Genomic DNA, 20,920 nt, shown 5'->3' on the forward strand with positions numbered 1-20,920 from the left:
ACAGGGACATCCACAGCTAAATCAGGTTGCCCAGGGCTTGGTCCAGCCTCAAGAGATGGGGAATCAGGTACATCTCTAGGCAACTTGTTCCAGTGCCTCACCTCCCTTCCTGTAAAGGCTTCCTCCTTATATCCAAACTAAATCTACTCTCTTTGAGCTTGAATCCATTTCCCCTTGTTCTGTCACCACAGACCCATTTAAAGAGTCTGTCCCCTTCTTTCCTGTAGCTCCCCTTTAAATATTAAAAGACTGCTATAAGGGCACCTCAGAGCCTTCTCCAGGCTCAGTTCTTTCAGCCTGTGCTGAAAGATCATATAGGTCCAACCCTCCTGCCATAAACAGGGTCGCCAACAATCAGATCAGACTGCCCAGTATCCCATCCAACCTAGCCTTGAATGCCTCTGGGGATAGGGCATCCACAGTTTCTCTGGGCAACAACTTCCAGTGCCTCATCACCCTCTGAGTAAAAAATTCCTTCCTAATGTCTAACCTAAATCTCCCCTCTTTTAGTTCAAAGCCATTCATTCTTGTCCTATCACTATCAGATAATGTAAAAAATCAATTCTCCTGCTTGTAAGCTCCCTTCAATAACTGGAAGGCCACAGTGGGGTCTCCCCGGAGCCTTCTCTTCTCCAAGCTAAACAAGACCAGTTCCCTCAGCCTTTTTTCATAGAAGGCGTGAAACCCTCCTTTGGACATCCTTCCTGTACTGGGTGCCCTGGGTTTTGATGCAACCACACAAGGACAGAGTAGAGGGGGACAATCACTTCCCTCTCCCTGCTGGCCACCCCTCTTTTGATGCAGCCCAGAATACTGTTGGCCTTCTGGGCTGCAAGTGCACCCTGCTGGATCACATCCAGATTTTTGTCTATGAGGGCCCCCAAGACCTTCTCCTTAGAGCTGCACTGAAGAAGTTCTTCTCCCAGTCTGTACTCATACCTGGGATTATCTCGACACAAGTACAACATCCTGCACTTGGCCTAGTTAAATCTCTTTAGATTCTTATGTGTCCACTTCTCAAGCCTTTCCAGGTCCCTCTGGATGGCATCCTTCTGTTGTGTTAACTGCACCACTCAGCTTGGTGTCATCAGCAAACTTGCTGAGGGTTCTCTCAGTACTGCTATGTTGTTGATGAAGATGCTGAAGGGCACTGGTCCTAAGACAGACCCCTGGGAGACATGGTTCTTGACCAGCCTACACCTAAACATAAAGCCATTGACCACAACTTCCTGATTGAGACCATTCAACCAATTATTTATCCACTAACTGGTTTAGACTTCAAATCCACATGCTATAATCTGCCATGTTTTCCTGGGATAAAATGAACTTAGTGTCCTTTAATTTCTTTCTGGAGTCCCTGATGGCCTAAAAGAATGAGAATCACTATAATCAGACAAAGAAAATAGGTAAAACAGGAGACAGCAATACGGAGGTTCAAGTCTCTGATAGCCTGACTACTGCTCTGAAGGCAGAATAAAATCCCTTTGGAAGGTATTTTAGGTAGCTTGGTATTAGCACTTTCTCTAGACCCTGGAAGGCAGAAAAGAATACATATATTCTAGATCCCTGGAATTAGGACTGCAATGTTCTCCTACTGCAATGAAGAGGCCATTTCAGGTAAGCTGTTAATGGAAAGACAGGGATTTTCCAGCTTTGTTATAGCATGAATTGATTTATAAAGCTGATCTTCTTATCTGTGACGTTTTCTTTACGTCCACACATGTGTGATAGCCACATATCAATATAAAGAGCAGGTAGAAATTGTTTTATCTTGCTGCTGTTTTTAATGTGATTTGATAAGTAGGCATAATGGGAGCAGCTACGTTGTTGATAGTTATTCCTATAGAGTTTGCCATATCTGATGAACCATAGTCTGCACACTGACAAGAGAATGCTAGCAAGGCTAGGATTTGCAGCTACTTCTTTTTCTTACCCTGTGTGAATGTTTTGAAGTGAGTTTACCTTTCTAAATTAACTACTGTTATTCTGTGACCTAAACTAGATGCTTGTGAGTTTCTCAGTGGTGCAGGAATGGCCAGGCTTCAGTGCACTTGGCTTGTCCATTACCTCCAAAACTGCATGACAGATCGGTTTACAGGAAAACCTCTCAGAACCTGGCAGGATTCTAGAAATCCTTTTGGATTTCTGCTGGAAGAAGACTGAGACCCTTTCAAATGTCAATGGTTATAGAAATTTCTGTACTTGTCAATATTACCAACTCTCTGTCTGTTAGAAAAGGCTGCTGAGAATAATGAGAGGAAAGACCAGAATTTTATAAAGCAGGCTTCATAAACAGAGGCTTTGCTTTCCTTGTCTTCCACAACTTGAAACAGTTGTGGTTAAATCAGTTCAACATAATGGTTAGGGTGAGAAATGATTCTACTATGAAAGGACAGCATAACATTTTGTCATAACTGGCTTCCACCTTTAAGAATTTCATTTTAGTGTAAATTCTCAGTGTCTTCCATTAAGAAAGACAGAAAACTAAATCTTTCTATTTGTTTATCAGAGGTCTTGGGGAAAGGAAACAGCAAAATGTGAGAATAGGGATGCTACCGAGCAGACAACCTAATGGTGACTATGGTGATTCATAATATTAAACTTTTCAGTATTTTTGATTCCAGCTTAGCTGAAAGAAATTTGATATCTGGAAAGTGATGGGTATCCACAAACCATCAAATGGAAATTATATGCATTCCATAAAATCTATGCTTAATTGTCATTGATTTAAAGGTAGACCAATACTGTATTTTCAGCACTACTGTCATCTCTTTGTGTGCATTCACAATTGTAGAACACTCACTAAACAGGTGTTATTTAGGTCACTTACAGATTTTGGTAAAGATTTACTCTTGTGATAGTGATGCATGAAAGCACTTTAGAAGGCAATATGTGGCTATCAGCTAACTTTCAGAGACTAAACAAATAGTTCAACATAGGGCACTAAGCTGATTATTAGTCAGCATGGAGGAGCAGTTCTGGTCACAGCACTGGGAGGCTTTTTAAAGTACAAATCAGGAAAGAATCTGAGCTATTATGCATTTGAGCATTGTACCTGCAGATTTCTATGAGTAATGAAAATCTACCTGAATTCATTTCTAAAAGGCTTATTCTGTGGAGTTTTTGGGACCTAAAACGAGTGATAACTGAATATACCTTGAAAACCTCACATACAAAATACGACTCGGGCCGCACAATCTACACATTGTGTTATACAACAGTGGCACCCAGTGGAGGCTGGAATTATGGCGAAGTTTCCGTTGCTGGGTTCCTGGTAAGGCTTGCACAGATCTGCCTCGAGTTTAAGGCTGCAGGCACTAATTTGGCAAGGTAGGTCTATGCGGACAAAAGCTATCTGCAGCCCAAGTGTTCTCCTAAATTAAGCACTCTTATCTACGAACTGGACTTCTCATTTGAAATATTTAGACTATCAGAGCATTTATATATCAACTCACAGCAAACTCTAATAGCTACACTCAATGCAAAACTGACATTGTTAACAAACCCTCAACTCCCAAAAATGAAGCGTTAATGTACTCAAAATATTGCAGGTAAAATCACTTTTAAATTAAAATCAATTTCATTTAGATTTTTCAGTCCCATTAAGTTACCACAACTTACTACTGATTCGATTGCTATTCAGTATAAGGTATATTCTCCTAATTTCTGGAAAAATGACTGCTTATTTTAATAATGATATGTAGCATTGGTACAGTGGCATTTATCCAAGCATCATGTAGAGGTAGATAAGTAGATTTCATCTTTATTTTATAGTGTATGGTGCAAGAGCGAAACTAAATTGCTTAGGAATAAGCTGCCTCAAATGTATGCAGTGAACTTCATGACAGATCCATAATGTTGCACCACCCTCTAGATTGAGGAAAGAGTTATGTACACTCTATGCCTTTACTGTGCTGGCTTTGCCTTCTCAATTGTACTGCAAAAGATGCTGCTGTGACTCAGAGTAAGAAATCTGTGAGCTGTTTCCTTTCAGTTCATCTTTCCTCACTATAGGGAAGCCTTGAACACCTTTAAACATGAAATGATGTGCTTCCATGTCATTTTTGGCACAGTTTTGCCACTTCTTTGCTAGAGAGCTTTCTCATTTGTACAAAGCAGTCAAAAGACTTTTCACAAAACGTTGTATGGAGAAGACATAGCATTCAGATCCTAGGCCACTGGAAAGAGTTTAGAACAGAGAAGTTCAATTAAGCAGATGAAGACTTTTATCCTGAAAAAGGGCAGGTAATTGAAACATACTTATGTGATTGCAATAGATTTTTTTCTCAGAAAAAGAAAAAAAAAAGAAACAATGTATGGCAGTTGCTAAAAGTGGTAATGGAAAGGGTAGAGATGACACTTCCTCTCTTCTTTCCATTTCTCTCTTAGTTTTCAAAGTAAACTGTGAGTGCTGACTTCTAATCTTAAATATAAGCCAGTCAGGGTAAGCTTATCCTAACAGAAGATATTTCAATGAACCAGAAGAGAGAAAAACATGGAGAGGTAGGAAACGATGCAACAATCAAATACCTTTTCAGTAAAGTGGATTAAGTTTTAAAATTGAATTAAGAAAGATCAGTTGTACAAGCTCACTGAAAGATGTCTGATTAGACTGGATTTTTAAGCTGATTGGTTTATGGTCAGCTGTTCTGAACAGAAACATGATTGCACTTTGCCTTAAAAAACCCCCTGGCTTGGCACAGGTACTGTCTTGTGTTTGCCTTGTCCATTCAACTTGGTTTGTAATGGCTTTTGTATTTTAATGCTGGTTAATAGTGCTCTTCAGTAAGACAACCAAGGATCTAAGCCATAAATGTCAGTCTATCTATTAAACTGTGGGACATCTAGTACATATCTCCTGAACTTCTGGTATTTAATAGATCTTGCTTTCAGTTAACAAAACTTCACATTGTTGTGACAAACTTACGCTCATAGTTTTTCAGAAGGAAATCTTAGGTGAGGAGGGAAATCATTTAATTAACTTACTTCAATCATCAGTGTTGTTGCTATGTTTGCTATTGACAATACAGAAATTATTTTGTTGTGGAACTGTATGGGAATTAATGCTATTGGTATTTGACTTAGGTTGTAGGAAAAAGAACAGTTGTGCACCAAGAATCTGTGAAGCTAAGTATTGTATGCACACATGCATGCATGGAGTCCTTCACAAAAAACGACAATTTCATAAATATTTAGAAAATAATGCTCCAATTATTTTGTGTAACAACTGTTGGCTATGTTATTGAACAACTTCATAGCAGACATTGTGAACAGAATACCTCCAGGTGTCCATACAGTTTGAGATTACTTGGAAATGTTAAGACGTAGTAAAATTTTGGACAACGCGGCATGAGGAGCAATTTTTAGCTCAATTAAGTCTTGTTCCTATGGAAAGAGTTTTATGATTGACTTCATTAGGGAACAATCAGACTTCTGGCTGTCATAGGATGAATGTGCTTGAAATAGAAGGCACTGCTATTTGGTGTGGAACTAAGCCTGTAGCATGCTATAGTGAGATCTACAGTGGTTCTTAGCAAACCAGGAATTTGGACTAAGCCAAAATTTTTGAATGACTTTTAGTCATCCTTTCTTCTGAAGTGAGTTATAGGTAGAGGTCAAAAGAGAATTTATAAGAAACAGTGGCCTGAAATTTTTGTTTGAAGGCCACCAATATGGGGATAAACAATAACAAGATGTGCAAAATTTATTTTTTGGGGCTATTTCTAAAAACTATTTGCATTTATATGTTGGTTTTTTCTTCCCCCCCCACCCCCAAAATCCTTGTTGACTTTCCATTTGGTACATTGTTTGTATTGAATCTTGCTTTTTGTTGCTTACTGTCTTTATCAGACACAGTCAAAGACTGTACACCCAAAGTACATCAAATTCACCTTGAGTAAAAACAGTGAAATTGATATAACACAGCTCTTTTGTGCTAACGTTCCTGTAGCAGCCACTATTACTTGCAACGCTAGCTCAGTCACATTGTGATGCTTTCCCAGGAGTGAGAAAGACGTGGTGAGGGTTCTGTAGCATACTTTCAGCCTTTTGCAGAATTTGACCTGTTTATAGATATTTGGTATACTTTGATCATACATTATGCTCTTAGGACACAGTACTTATTTAGCCCCACTGTCAGAATGACATGCTTATACGCCCTGTTTTCCAGTTGTCACCCATTTCTGGTTTCTCCTCTAGATGCCTCACAATGTTGTCAGTGCTGCAGCAGTTCTTCTTTTGCTACTTGCAGACTACCAGATGGCAGGATGAAACCTGATCACATGCAGTTTTTAGCTCAGATTTGGACTTTACAGATCTGAAGGATTAGGTTGGTTTGGAATGTGGAATCAGTTTTTACTGCATATGTGAAGTAAAGCTTGAGTGCTATTAGGGGTTGTAATACTTATTACTTGCTAAATATTGGATTCCTTTTGTCACAACACCTCTTGTGAGTATTATCCTAACACTGAGCATACTGGCTCACAGCTTAGGGGTTATTAAAATAAATCAATCAAACAAAAAGGCCCCATTCAGACATTGACTAGATGGCAGAATCAGGACAGTGTTTTGGGCTTTCTTCAACAACATGCTTGTTTTCCTACATCCAGCTTCTTAGCTGAAATGTAAGTGGACTTTTTTTTTCTTTTTTGCCTTAGCAAAACGTTTACTTTTTTTTTCCATCCAAAATAACTTAAGAATATCCTGGGCTATTGAACCTGGACTCTGCTCACTCGGTAATCCAATTTCAAATTCTGTCGTGGTTTTCTAATAGAATAGAAAAGTTCAGTTGGAAGAAACCCATAAGGAACACAAAGTCTAACTACCAGATCACTTAAGGCCAACTGAAAAGTTCAGGCATATTAAGTGCATTATCCAAATGCCTCCTGAATGCTTCCTATGCACTTTATTTGGAAGCCTTTCACAGGGTTTGACTACCCTGAAGGCAAAGAACTTACTAATATCCAGTCTGAGTCTTCCCAGGCACAACTATATGCCATACCCATGCTTCCTATTGTTGCTTACTGGGGGGAGGGGACAGGCACTTCTCTTTTTGCTCAGAGAAGGATGTGAGAATGGGCTATGAAAATAAGCTTGACTTGCAAATATGATTTTGAATGCAGATTGAAACTGTCCCAGTGTCCAAGTGCTCCACTCTAGTTATCTTTGCTTGCTCAAAAAATAATCTCCATTGGAAATCTAACAAAAGTTGTGCGTTTCTTCCTTCTTCAACACTCAGACACTAGCTTGACTTTAATTATGTTTGCTCTCCTGGATAAGTATGCTCCTTTGTGTTGAGACCAGGTAGGAGAGAAATCAACATTCTGGTGGTAAAAAGATTCAATTTTGTCAGCCCCTCAGCATTGTCCCTGTTTCTTCTATTACAGAATCAATACAGCAGCTATATTTGACTGTGCTGGGAGATGTTAATGGTGAGAAAAATGCTGAGATCATTTCATCTGATGGTTCATTGTAGACCTCTGACTGCTCATAAAGATTCCATGCGAACAGCTGATCCTAAACCTGAATTTCTTATACTTAATGCAATTCTGAAATTACTTTATTGACACTGCTGCCATAGAAATAAATCAGTATTTGTAGGAGACCCAAGGAGATTTTCCTGTCTGGAGAGAAATCTCAGGATTAAATAGTTTGAGTCTGCTGCAGCCAGGAAAGTTCCATCAATTTTCACCAGATGAAAACTGCTACTTTTTTAGGGCTTTTTAAAAATTTTATTTTATTTTTTAAAATTCTTGTTCAAATAAATACAGCAATTTCCTCTGTTGTTATTACAACACGAATGGATTCTTATTGAGTTGCTCACTAGAAGTTTTATAGCTAAAGTGCTGAGAGTGTTTTCATTATAAATGGCTATCATAAAGCTCTATAACTTGCCTGTAAAATTTCTCTGCCAATGAAAATCTTGCACGTACAAGGTCAGTTCTGGAGCTAATTTATTTAAATTAATTTATTAAGAAATTTGAACAGCCATCGTGAAGTAATGAATGTAGCAAACAATTTTATTAACGCTTGATACCTCATAGCACTTTTCTTAAAAACAGTAAATAGTTTTAGAGAGGTCTATGTGAATAAAGCATTGTTTTTTTATGGAAGTTACATGTATTTAGATACTTTTGATTTTTAACAGGCTGCTGTATATATTTAGTACATTCTATTAGGTAAGTGTCTTATAGCTACGGTGTACTTAACCAGCATACATGTGGTTCGAAAATTGTAGAGACCTTGTATCCTGTGGAGATTGGATATTTCTTAGGCTAAATTGAGGGACACCCTTGAAGTGAGGGATACTTGCAGGGAAAATTGTTTGCATAAGGATCTCTGCTTCTGAATGAATTTGCAGAATCTGATATTTAAATTAGAAGTAAAGAAAGAAGCACCTTGTGCTATCCTAGTTTCCCATTCACTCTCTGCCCAGTCTAATACAGGTCTCTGCTCTCTGCCGTGGCTTTTCACTGTCACCCCCGAGCACGGGATAGGTTTATGATTTTTTTTCTAACTTCTTGGTACAGTGTTCTAATGACCTGTTTGAGAATGTTAATCTGATGGAAAAAGAAGTACGTGAAGTTGCAGCAATAATTATGTTATTTTATTAATGTTTAAGCGTATAATGTTAAGGTTTAAAGTTTGGACTTAAACGTGTCTAGATTTCTAGCAGAAATATTGTCAGGAACTTTTAACTGAGAGAAGAAAGACGCAGTGGAGAGTTAGATTAGCTGATAATGACAGATTCTCTGGCTGTGACCTCCATGCTGCACTTTTTGGATAGCAGCACTTCCTCATTATTATAATAGATGAAGAGGGTCCTCTAAAAAACATGGCTTGCATGTGGTTTGGTTTTTTGCTCATAAAGAGGTGCACTAACAAACACTTCTTAAAAATGAAATTCACGGTGTCACCAAAAATAAACAATGCAATGTAATCAAATGTGTTGAAAGAGCATTCTTGTTTTTAAATGCCAGACACCGGGTGTTTGAGAATATGTCCTCATGCCATGCAGTGTCTGTGACATTATTTATTTAAAACCAGATAGTCCGAGCATGTTTTTTTCAGTGAGCAAATCTCATTTTCTGGAGTGCCTTGCTATGCAAAACCCCGGAGCCCCTCTTTGGTTATAGGAATAGGATGTTTTTTGTTTTTGTTGTTTTTTGTTTTTTGTTTTTCGTACTCAGACTGTGATCCCCCAGGGTAAATAAAAATGAGGGCTATGTTAACAGTACTTACATACGATCCTTTCCTAATTCAGACTTCAGGTCCCAGAATCTTGTTCAGCATTATTATGTAACTCATGACAGTTCCTCTCATCTTCTTGCTGAGTTCTTTTTGTGTCTGCGTTGCTTCATTTTAATGAAATTCAGACCCCAAAGTATAATACATAAAGCCTTATCCATTATTTAAAAGAAGCAAACTTATGCTTTCTGGAATTTATGAAGCAGAAATCAAGAAATTCCTACAAATAGGAACAGATTCTTGCAACTTTAAAACTAGCCAGCATATCCAACACACCAAAATGCAGGGCAAGAAAATGATGAGACCCTTGGCTTCTGCCATGTGTCACGGAACTTGCAGAATTTCATCTCATCTTATGTAAACAGAAATAGTTCTCCCCTATTCTTGTATGCTCCTGAGATTTCAGATAAGTCATAATTTTGATTCTTTCAGCTATGACTGAAAAGAAGAAATAATTTAACAGATGCTGCGTACTAAGACCATTATAAATCCCTTTCTTTGTCATGTCACTATAGTCATTTATGCTCGGTAGTTTCTCCTCTGCTTTATCAGGGTATACTAATTCTACACGTACAAACATCAACACTGAGTAGAAGGATCTGTACTGTAGATGACATCTACATGATTGAGAGTGTATTTCTTCTCAGTCTCTTCTTCTGTGCTTTGTAGCCACTCAGCAGCTATCCTACATAATTAAAGGCACAGGAGGAGTACATTGGGAAAGTTGGATGTATCTTTGGGTGGCAGGTGGTAGTTTGAAGCAATGTAAACCTTGATTTATGGGACTGGTCAGATATGAACTGCTAGCCTAGTAGTAGTGTAGTTTCTGATTTCTTTTTTCAACAGTTACAGAAATGATACTTAAAAAGTATTATTTAGTACCTAACCATGCATATTGATCCTTAGACTTGAGGGACTTCAAAGCCATTTATTCCCTCGTTCTTAAAATGGAGGCAAAGTCTGGATGTTGTTGTACTGATTTTGTCCATCTTTCTACAGAAAATATTTGTTTTCTTTTTTTTTTTTTTTTAGCTCCTGCTCCTTATGTGCAGCAAGTTTAGACCATCTCTAAATACCAAAGCACTCACTGTGAGGTGACTGCTTTTCCTGGGTGTAGAAGAGATAAAAATGTGTATAATATTTAACACATTCACTCCTATTCATCCCAGAAGCAGGAATTCATTTAATCTTTGCAATTTATTTCTTCCTACAACATGGCTGCACAGTTGCTGCTTAGGCATTGCTATTTTAATGCAAACTTCAAGCTGAAATGGTTAACTGCCTTATTTTTTTTAGTGCATCTAATAATACTTCCTGTATAGATCCGATCATCTTCATGTTGACCCCTGATCACCAAACACCAGGAAAAGCAAATACCTTTCCAACAATATGACCACATTCTGAAGGATGGAAGTTTAATGTTAGCTGAAGTTGCCATGAACCAAAGCACCCACTCAAAGCTGCTTTAAATGCATAACTAAGGTAACAGCCAGCAGTTTTAAAGCTACTGAGTTGGTAACCATTCAGCTGTTACTCAGCTCTGTACTATTCTGTTGAGTATAAAAGAAGGGCTTATATTTGTAAGGTACCATGGCCCCCATACAACACTCATTAGAAAAATTCTTCGTGGTTCATTGGTCAGTGCTGTTGCCTTGAAATTTCTGCAGTAGCCTTGATTACTTGAAATCATGTTTCTGGACATTTTAATGGCATCACTCTACTGATATATCATCTCACTTTAAAAATAGCTGAACATATCTTAATCTGGTATAAATCAGCATATTTCTCAGTGGAGCTAAGGCAGTTTTTACCTGTTGAGCACTCTACAGAGCATCTGACCGCAGGTTCAGGTTTTCCTCATTGTGGAAAGCAGAGAGTTAAGGCTTGTCTTGAGTGTAATATTTCAAATTGGAGAGTCAATAATGCAATTCATTGCAAGTTCTGTATTGATGTTTTTATGAATTACCAGCATTTAACTGAAGACAGTTCAACCATGTTTACGTATGTCTAGCTTTACTTAATATTTTCAGGAGAAACAACAGGTATACTTAGGAAGGAAAAGGGCTGCCCTGGAATTCATTCATTCGTGTTGCAGAGAAAATAAATGATTTCCTTTCAGAAGACTTTATCTATGCAGTAAAATGGTCAAGTATTTATTTTTGTCACTTGGATGAAGTTTATGTAACAGAGCAATGCTTATAAGGATGTAAGTTCCTGGCATTTTTCCATTTATCAATTTTGAAACATTAGTGATCAAGCATTTACTGAACACCATTCCTCAAATGCAGGGTCTCCACAGCATCTTATTGCATTCATGGAATTCATTTGTTTGCGCTATCTGGCTAACCGGCCCTTTTGTATTGCCAGGGTGATGAACAGATTTGACATTTAGCTGATTACTCCACCAAAATTAAAAGGAAAACAGGGCAGTCATCCAAAGTTCCTTTCAGTGTGAAAGCTAATTATAAAAATGCTTTGAGCAGCAATTTCTTTTTGGATGTTAAAGTGCTTTTATTAGATTGTTCCCCTGTCATTTTAAAATTTATTGCTAGACACTTATAAATGGGGTTGCCTGCTGGGGCAGAATTATTTTATTTTAACTTCTGTAGTTAAGGTGGGAGCCAAAAGTGTACAGAATGTATTTTAGGCAGAATTTGTAAGTTTTTTTTATAGTATTTTGAATTGAAAGGAGGAAAAGTAACCAGTGCTGGCTTTTATGGATCTAAATAATATATTCTTTATTTATTAAGAAAATAATAAATCCACTTATACTTACAATTAAGCAACTTCCCATTTGAAAACACAGTTACTTAGTAAATAAAAAAAAAATCAGATATGTAATTTAAAAGTTGAGTATAGAACCTGTACTGTAACATAGTGGCTTGTATTTTGTAGTGTATATATAAGCAATCAGTGCTGTTGGAAAAATCTAACCCTGTGCTTGTACCTCTTTCAGACGCCAGTACTTGTTCTGAAATAGCATGAAACTACTCCAAAGTCATTTTGCTGAAGTCATTGAAAAAAAAGTTGGCCAAGTGAATTTCAACTAGTAAATTTAGAGCTAAGTTTGTCCTGTAAATTTAGAGCTAAGCTTTATCCTGTTATCAAATCTTCTAAGATGCTTCTTCTGAAATATATTTTTTTTATTGCCTTGGAATATCTTTAAATTTTCATACTGACTGTTGTTATTAGTATCCTTCAGGCCCCAGACAAGGTGTGACCTGGGAAAGTTTCAAGGTGACAAAATTGGGTGTTTTTGCATATGATATTGTCTAGCACACATGGGCTACTAAATCATCTTGTGAGGACATATATTAATTCTTGACACTGAGATCTATTAATATACTGTGAAGCCAGGAGAATGATGTGAATCTGCTGTTTCAAACTGTAGAATTCTGCCATAGCTAGGAGGAAATATTTTGCTATAGGTAGATTAATGTTGAAAGCTTGTCAAGGAAAAGTTTAATGTCGAAAATTTATTCTTCCTCTTTTTGCCAGTGCTTCACATTCTCTACTGAAACCCATTTGTAATCTACAAGAAAAAAATAGATTTTTTTTGTATTTATCTTTGTTTTTAGAGTTCCAATGCCTATTAAAAAGTGCATCCCAATGAGATCTTCCAGAGGGTGATTTTTGCTCCCATCAATCTGAGATCTTTTCTTGTAAAATATATGAATCGTTTGTGCTTAAAAAATAATTTAATTTGTGCTCATTGCAGGATAAATATTAAAGATAACTCAACATTATGTATTAATAAATAATAAAAATGTTAGTAGGACTTTTGCTAAATGCACTTTGTGGAGAAAATAGGACTTAAGACGTATGTTTTGAGGAAGCTTCGAATAGACAGAGAATGAAGGCAGAATGTACATGAGACCCTTCATGAGTTTTTTGTTTTGTTCGACTGTTAAAGTATATTTCAGTGGTAAGCTGTGATAATTTCTCTTGGTATCTATGCAGTCCAAGCAGCTTATAAGGCAATTGACTCCATGCTTTTTCAGAACTTCAAATAAGTAAAAAGATCAGTTTTTAAAACAGTTAATCAGTGAAGTTTGTAAACTGTCCCTACAGTTCATCCATATAAAGATTTTAGTTGGTGAATTTATGCAGATTTGACATTACGAGCGTCTTTGGGGCTGGACTTGATCATCTCTAGAGGTCCCTTCCAGCCCCTATAGTTCTGTGATTCTGTGATTCATACTCTCTTTGTTCCTGTCACACATTTACCTACCTATTTGATAGAATGATGGATGATTCAGGAACGCATTAAAGTGGGATAGAAGCAAAATCCCATCACTTCGAAAGTTCTTAGATTATGACCTTCCTTTGCTGGCTTTAGACGTTAATAGATAATACATCCACACAGTTTAAGCATCTTGTTGGCTCCACTCTGGTCCACCCTTTCATTGCATCAGGAAGTCTCCTATAATTCAGAGCAAGGTTTGCGTCCATGATGTATTCAGCTAAATTGCATAAAGAATGAGTTTAGAACACTTCAGACATTCTAAAAGCATAAATCTATGTAACTTTCAACCATGTTTCTGTTCCTCTTCTGTATAAAGAAAGGATAAATGGACCTAGCTTTAATACAAAACTTATGCATACTCATCTGTCACAGTTTATGGACCTGTATGTAGTGGTACTTTCTGAACCTGCATTGGCTTTGCAACATGTTCAGAAGGTATTTGGCAAAAAAATCTGCCCATGAAGAACTTATTGCACACTTGAGCTCAAGTCTCACCATGGGACACATTCAAAAGATTTTAAACAAGTCTGAGCATAGCAGCAGTTAACATATGCTTATCAGCGTTTATTTTTGGAGGAGTGCTTTATTGAGACTTCTGTCAGAGAATAATTTCTTCTTTCTTTTGACAAAAATAATTTCAGCAGAATGAGGGAAAATAGCTTTAAAGTGGAAAAGGGAAGATTTAGGCTAGATATGAGGAAGAAATTCTTTACTGTGAGGGTGGTGAGACGTTGGAATGGGTTGCCCAGAGAAGTTGAGCAACCCCCTCCCTGGAGGCATTCAAGGCCAGGCTGGATGGGGCTTTGATCAACTTAGTCAAGAGGGAGGTGTCCATGCCTATAGCAGGGGGTTGGAACAAGATGGTTTTAAAGGTCCCTTCCGACCCAAACCATTCTGTGATTAAAGGAGAAGAAAACGAAAGACTTTTTATTGGTCAGCAAGCTTTTGTTCTGAATTTAGTTTATTTTCTGAATTGAAACTTTTTATGTCACAAATGCCACCAAATTTAAGTCATACAAAATAAACTGAGTACTTTAGCCACAACCTGGAAAAGAAGACTGTAAATCCCTCTATGTTTGCAAAAAAAATATTTCCAACCTGTACCTATTGTTTTTCCATAGGTCGATGGAATACTGTGCCTGGCTGACATTCTTACTGATAACACCCATTCAGAAGCCACTCATGCAGAGGCAGCAGCAGTAATTGCACAGATCACATCTCCACATCTCACATTCACTCAACATCTCAGCAGCTTTCTGGAAAATATGGAAGAAATTGTAACAGCACTTGTTAGTAAGTTCTTCTGAGTCTTTCCAGTTAAAAAGACAGCTTGAGGGTAGAATCTTTCATTAACCACATTCCATAAAGAATGTTTGCTATTCTTTGCTTACTGGATAAAAGAACTCAGCCATTTTTTAACCCTGAATCTGGGCATTCTGCAGTTACACAACATTTTTAACTCCTGTCCATTTTTGAGTAAAATTTATGCATATTTATCAAAATAATATCCACATGCTATGCTACCATTAAAACCTCAGAATGAACTGAGCCAAGGATCCTCCTGTCTCATGTTTGTCTCTAAAAGGGACTTTCTAATTGTTCCTTTATGGCTGTTGTGTTTTCTAAATTTGCTGTAGGTAGACTGCTAGAGGCATCTGAACGGACTTCAGGTGTATTTAGCAGTTATTACAATGCACCACAGTCAAAGGACAACCTTAACAGCCCATCCAGAAGGGATTAGCAGGTGGAGAATTTCCCTGATTGTCAGTGCTTCAGTTTCACCTGAATTTTAGTAATATAAACTCTGCTTAGAAAATGTGAGCATTAAAAATAAACCATGTGTAACTCTGGGAGAGCTCTTTCAATAACCACACACCAGTGTCCTTGCAATATTTATAGCTCAGTAATCGAATTACTGTAATATGTTTAATTTTTAAAACAGGCTGGAGTGTTATTGCCAGGTGATTCAGATCTTACTTAGAATATGTGTGTGCAAGGAATTAAAAGATAACCATGAATTCAACACTTCTTATTGAAAATGGAATGTATGCAGGATGACTACAAAGTAATAGGCTTAGAGATGGGCAGAATGTGTGCAGTTTGTTCTAAAGAGCAGGATATATGGATGAAATATACTCTTATGGATCAATTACTGTCAGCCTTCTGCCTGTAGTATTTCATTTTATTTATATCAAGGTGTTGAATAACATTCAGTGGAATATTCTCTGTAGAATGATATACTAGGAAGATACTCTCATTAATTAGATGAATGCTCAGGAAACAATTGCTTTTAGTGTTCAGAAGCACAAACAAAGGTGTCTAATGTTATTAAAGCTTATAAAGCACACTAAAAATGTGATGTAGTATATAGATGCCAACTTAAGATTTTTTTTGTTTTGTTTTGTTTCTGCTTTTGTCCTGAGTATTACAAACTTGGCCATAGATAACTAATGCAAACTGCAGATGGTTAAATACTGCTTTGAAACAAATGTGTTTTTGCAGTGAGAGGATGATTTTTATTCAATTTATTCTCTGCATTCCTAGAACTGTGCCAAGAAGCCTCATCTGGTGAAGTTTTCCTGCTGGCTTCAGCAGCTCTTGCCAATATTACTTTCTTTGATACCATGGCTTGTGAAATGTTGCTTCAGCTAAATGCTATGAAGATTCTTCTAGCAGCGTGTTCAGACAAACACATAGTGGATACTCCATATTCCCGAGATCAGGTGAGTGACTTCTCAGCAAGATACTATGAGCACATTTATGCAAAAATCAGCTGGTTTCAGCTCCTGGTCTGTTTTGATGTAGGCAAACCTAATTTCATTTCCTGTCTTCACTTTTGTTCATCCTAATATGTGGCTTTTTCTTTATCTTTTTGTGCCCGTTCTTGTGCATTCTGAAATCTGAATGTGGTTTTGTGGGGAAAAATAGCCACTTCCCAAACTTGTAAGATACAGGGACTTATTTTTTTTCCACTGTGAAGCTGATTAAGCACTGACACAGAGAACTAGAGAGGTTGTGGAATCTCTCTTTGAAGGTATTCAAGACTCGGCTGGACAAAGCTCTGACACTGTTAAGATATATAGAGACATTGAGGCCTAAATAAACAATTTTAAATTTGAAGATGAATTAGCTCCAAGAGCTGAATAAGGATCTGATCCTCAGCCCATGGACGTTGGTGGGCTTTGGATCAAGTCCTAACTGCATGCCATATGGCTTGCAAGTTCTACTGTCAGACACAACTCATACAGGTTTGCATTTCCCTTTCATTTTCACATTTTTTTTTTTTCCTTCAGTAGAGACAGTAAAATTAAAGGTCTGTGCTAATGCATAAGTGAAGTCAGACAGAATTCTTTTGCTCCTCTCAGCTACTTCCGTCTAAATCAGGTGCTTTGGAAAAGCACTGCTTGTTTGGCATCTCAGTGATGAGTTTTGCCCCAGTAGAGCAACAAATACAGGGGCTTCAGTAACTGCTACTGTAGGATAGAGGTTGCTAGTCAGCTCTGTTATACTACTATACTACTATACAACTACTATTTATACTACTTATATTTATAAGACATTGTCAATATGAGTAAAAGCCCAGAATTCTGGCCTCACAAGTTCATCCCCTTCCCACCTCTGGAAATCATTAATGTCAGGCTTGGGATCTGCACTGCCATGAAAAACCCTTCTGTGTATCCTTCAATGCACAAGAGACCTTAGGAAGATAGGGTTACTAGTGCTGCTCTAACTTGGATTAAGATAACTTGGTAATTTTCTAGTTCAGAGGTGTTTATGAAAAAATTGAGTAAACTGTTATTACTGTGCTGCTGTTCTTGTGCAAACAAGACCTCATTTGTGGTGTGGTTCTAGACATGCCTATATACTGTTAATTCATATATACAGTTCTTCTTAACTTTTTGTGTTCGTTCCTCCTGTGTTCTCACAATTTGAATTCCTTATTTCATTATGCTTTCACCTTTGTTCTGAGTGAGATTGCAATTTGCACTGTGGCGAGCCCTTTCTTCAAATGAGGAAGGCAGACATCTAATTAAATGTTTATGACTTTATTAGGTAACAGACTAATTAGAGGCCTTCTGAAGCTTTGCTGGTTGCAAGACATCTTATTGTCTATGTAGATTAAGAGAAAGCTTTGAAATGGCTTGTGATTTCATCTCCAGCATTCCCTCCTGGAATAAAAAAATAGATCAAAAAGTTGTGATGGCATCTGTGGTGTGCCACAGTAAGTTTCTGAGCTGATTCCTACTTATTTCTGCAGCGGTGGGTCTGTGAACTGCTGCTTATGGGCTGCTCCATTACTGAGTACTGGCTGTTCAGGTGGAACTTGAGTGCTGCTCTACTCGGCTTTAAGAGCTGTTGGTGTTGCTGGTCAAGCAGCTTTGATAAGGCAACAGCCATTAGAGAAATTTTCCTTCCCAGTCCTCAAAAAATATGTGTTTCAGTGGATTGTTCACCTTTCATAAGCATAGTTGTTTTAGTGTTACGTTAAAGGACAGATTCTGCCAATTATCTTAGTTTTTAGGAATATCTTGCATTTTAATTTTGTCTGGCTAGTTGTTGCAGTGGGGATAACAGAGAGAGACTTGGCTAGGGAGAAAAATAGCAGTACATTTGTTTTCAAAGGCTATTCTAAATTGCTGTTCTGACTTTTGATAGGGATACTTCAATTCCGTTTACATACATAATATAGTAACTAACTTTTTCATACATATTGTTTCATCTGGTGTACATTCACCTAAGGACATAGATTAAAGTTAATAAGACTTGCCAATTTTTTATTCAAGAATTTATTTTGCAGTGTGCTACAACTACGGATTACGCTTTTATGAGCTAATGTCCAATCTGAATGATCAGATCATCCCGTCTGCTGAAATAGATACTGTAGAACTAACCTATACTAACCATTGAAGCAGTGGAAGAACTAAGAAAGAATATTCATAGAAAATACAGCAAAATACAATCTAATAATGATAAAATGTGATAAAAGAGCATATCAAACTTAGAGCTCTATTTCTCACATAGAGCTTAAAGTAAAACATCGTATGCTTAAAGTAAAACAACGTATTTACATTGTTAAATGTAAAACATCGTAAAACAAGTAGGGAAAAGCGAGTCTTGTTTTCATCTGTGCCATTTTCATCAGAAAGTCACAGGTTGCCATTCCATACAGCCTTTTTAAGGACAGCTAGCACTAATTAGTTGACAACCTCCACAGTGGCATGGATAGCACTTCACCCAGGAGCTGAATGTCAGATACATTCTTTGTTGCCTGTGGAAAGTGGTTTTCTGCTTGTGCTTCTCTAGTCATGTTTTGTCTTTTAATTTCTGAGAAGCTGTTTTATGCAAATGATAATAAACTTCCGGCCTTCACTGTCTGAAAACTGACTTCACTTTCGCTTTCCAGATAGTGCTAGCTTAGATGAGGTTAGAAACCAAAAACTGTGTTGCTGGACTCAAAGATAAACAACATAATAATTGACCATGTAATAGCAGCAGCCATTGTTTCTGTAACCAGAAGTATTACAGTGGAATTGCTTAATTTTATAACAGAATACTTTGCATAAGAGATGTCAGATGAAGCCTTAATTTGCAGATAGCTTAACCTCTAGTTTTTTGCCAAGATGGATACAAGTGTGTCCTCTGTTATTTTTCTTAGTGTGGATACTTTTTTTCTTTTTTCTCCTGGATAGCAGGTTTGTACTGTAAAGGCACATCTTTCAGACAGGTTCCTGCCTGAGTTCATGTGACATGTACGTGTTTGATGTGTGTGTGTGTGTGTGTATATATATATATATATATAATGTCAGATGTCTTAATGAAGAGAAAGCATTGTCAGAAGAATGGTTCTAACAAAAATCCTTGTAATTTAGGGGCCCCTTTCATTTTAACCATCATCTTAGACTCTACATAGAAAAATATGAAATATGTATGTTTGTGCAAGGATATTTATGTATAATATTTTTTTTCTCTCTGCATTCCCACTTGTCTCTTCAGAGTTGCTAGTATTCTCACCTCACCTGTGAAGTTGTAGAGGTAAAGTCTAACATCTTCTGTTATTCAAGTAGACAAAGAATTAATGTGCAGTGAAGATACTGATTTTAAAGTGCTTACTTCTAGGAATAAAATCAGTGAGCTATTTCTTGAAAAAGTTTTAGATGGAGAAAAGCTTTAAACTGGAAGGTGAAAACTGAAATAGTTACTGCTTTGTTTTTGCTCTCTATTTTTTTCCCCTCCTGAATTCTTTCCATTTTCCTTGGCATTTGGGAGATGCTGCAGGCTCTGAAGCTGAGACCTTCTCTCTCAGTTAAGATTGGAATCCCTTAACATTTTTTCCCTTGCATGGATGATTTCAGGGTCAAAAAGTGAGCAGAGACAGATCTTATTTGAAGATCAACAACTTTCAATGTTTAAATGTTGCCTAGCTCTCAGTGAAAGACTTTGGAAGCATTATTTTTAAAGAGAAGAATATTGACAGGACCTTTAGACTTCTTATGAAAATCCCTGCCAGGTTGCAGTACTACTTCTCAACCTGTCTTTCTTGAATACTGGGAAACTTGTAGCTCCTTGTCAATTGCTTTTTGTTTTTGCTTGTCATGAAGACTCTTAGTTTCCTGACTCCATTTTGTTAAATGACTTTCCAGATTTTCCCTTATGTTTGGAAGTCAGCATGGTCTGAGGAGAACTTAGGGCTCAGAATGGACTTTGAGCAATGACATCTGGGTAATATGCCCATCTTCCCTACACCAGACAGAAGTAGGATACAAAATCATTGCTGATGAGGAAGGCAGTTGGTGGAGTCTTTCTTACTTAGGCTTTCTAAGTTCTAGGAGCAAAATAAATAAAGCAGGAGGCTGCCTCTCCTGGTTGGTCAGGAGAGGAATGTCCCTTCTGCTGCCGAACCATCAACTACTCTTTCCTAGAGAATAAATGCACGTGATACCCTGGGACTTTGTGGCCTATGGCACGTTACACAAGCAGCCAGGGACAGAGCAAAGGTTGGCAGTCAGACTATTGGGTCTGGCTGCGAACTGTGCTTGATAAACTGTACGCTAAAATTGTGCAATCTATTCTAATGTTTACTAGATCATGCTGAGAAAACATGTTTTCAGCTAATATAGTTAGAAATGGAGGTCATACGTTACATAATTAAGTTGTTCAACAATATATTTAAGAAATTAAGCAAGAAACAAGACAACCACTAAGATGCAGAAATGAAAACTAGGCCCAAGTCACATGACCTTATGTGAACTTTAACCATGCCATTATATCACAGATATCTCAATTAATTTTCTGTGTAAGTCTGCAATTGTTTTCCCAGTGTCCCCCCCCCCCCCGTTTTTTTAAAGAAAAATTATCTCTTAAACACAAAAATGTTTTTGAGACAAAATATCTGTTTAGTTATAGTTCTGCCTTGCACATTCAGATTAG

The 20,920-nt window shown here is 37.4% G+C and overlaps 1 protein-coding gene across 1 annotated transcript in view; it reads left to right on the forward strand.

Moving 5' to 3' along the window:
- Nucleotides 1-20,920, forward strand: part of INSC (inscuteable homolog (Drosophila)) — a 105,269-nt gene that overhangs the window by 70,416 nt on the left and 13,933 nt on the right. Inside the window, exons 8-9 of the mRNA XM_046941998.1 lie at nucleotides 14,614-14,785; nucleotides 16,037-16,215. Of these exons, the coding sequence (XP_046797954.1) occupies nucleotides 14,614-14,785; nucleotides 16,037-16,215 (351 nt within the window). The remainder of the gene's footprint in view (nucleotides 1-14,613; nucleotides 14,786-16,036; nucleotides 16,216-20,920) is intronic.

The sequence above is a fragment of the Gallus gallus genome, chromosome 5 (genome assembly GCF_016699485.2).
Source record: "Gallus gallus isolate bGalGal1 chromosome 5, bGalGal1.mat.broiler.GRCg7b, whole genome shotgun sequence".
In the NCBI taxonomy this organism is placed as follows: domain Eukaryota; kingdom Metazoa; phylum Chordata; class Aves; order Galliformes; family Phasianidae; genus Gallus; species Gallus gallus.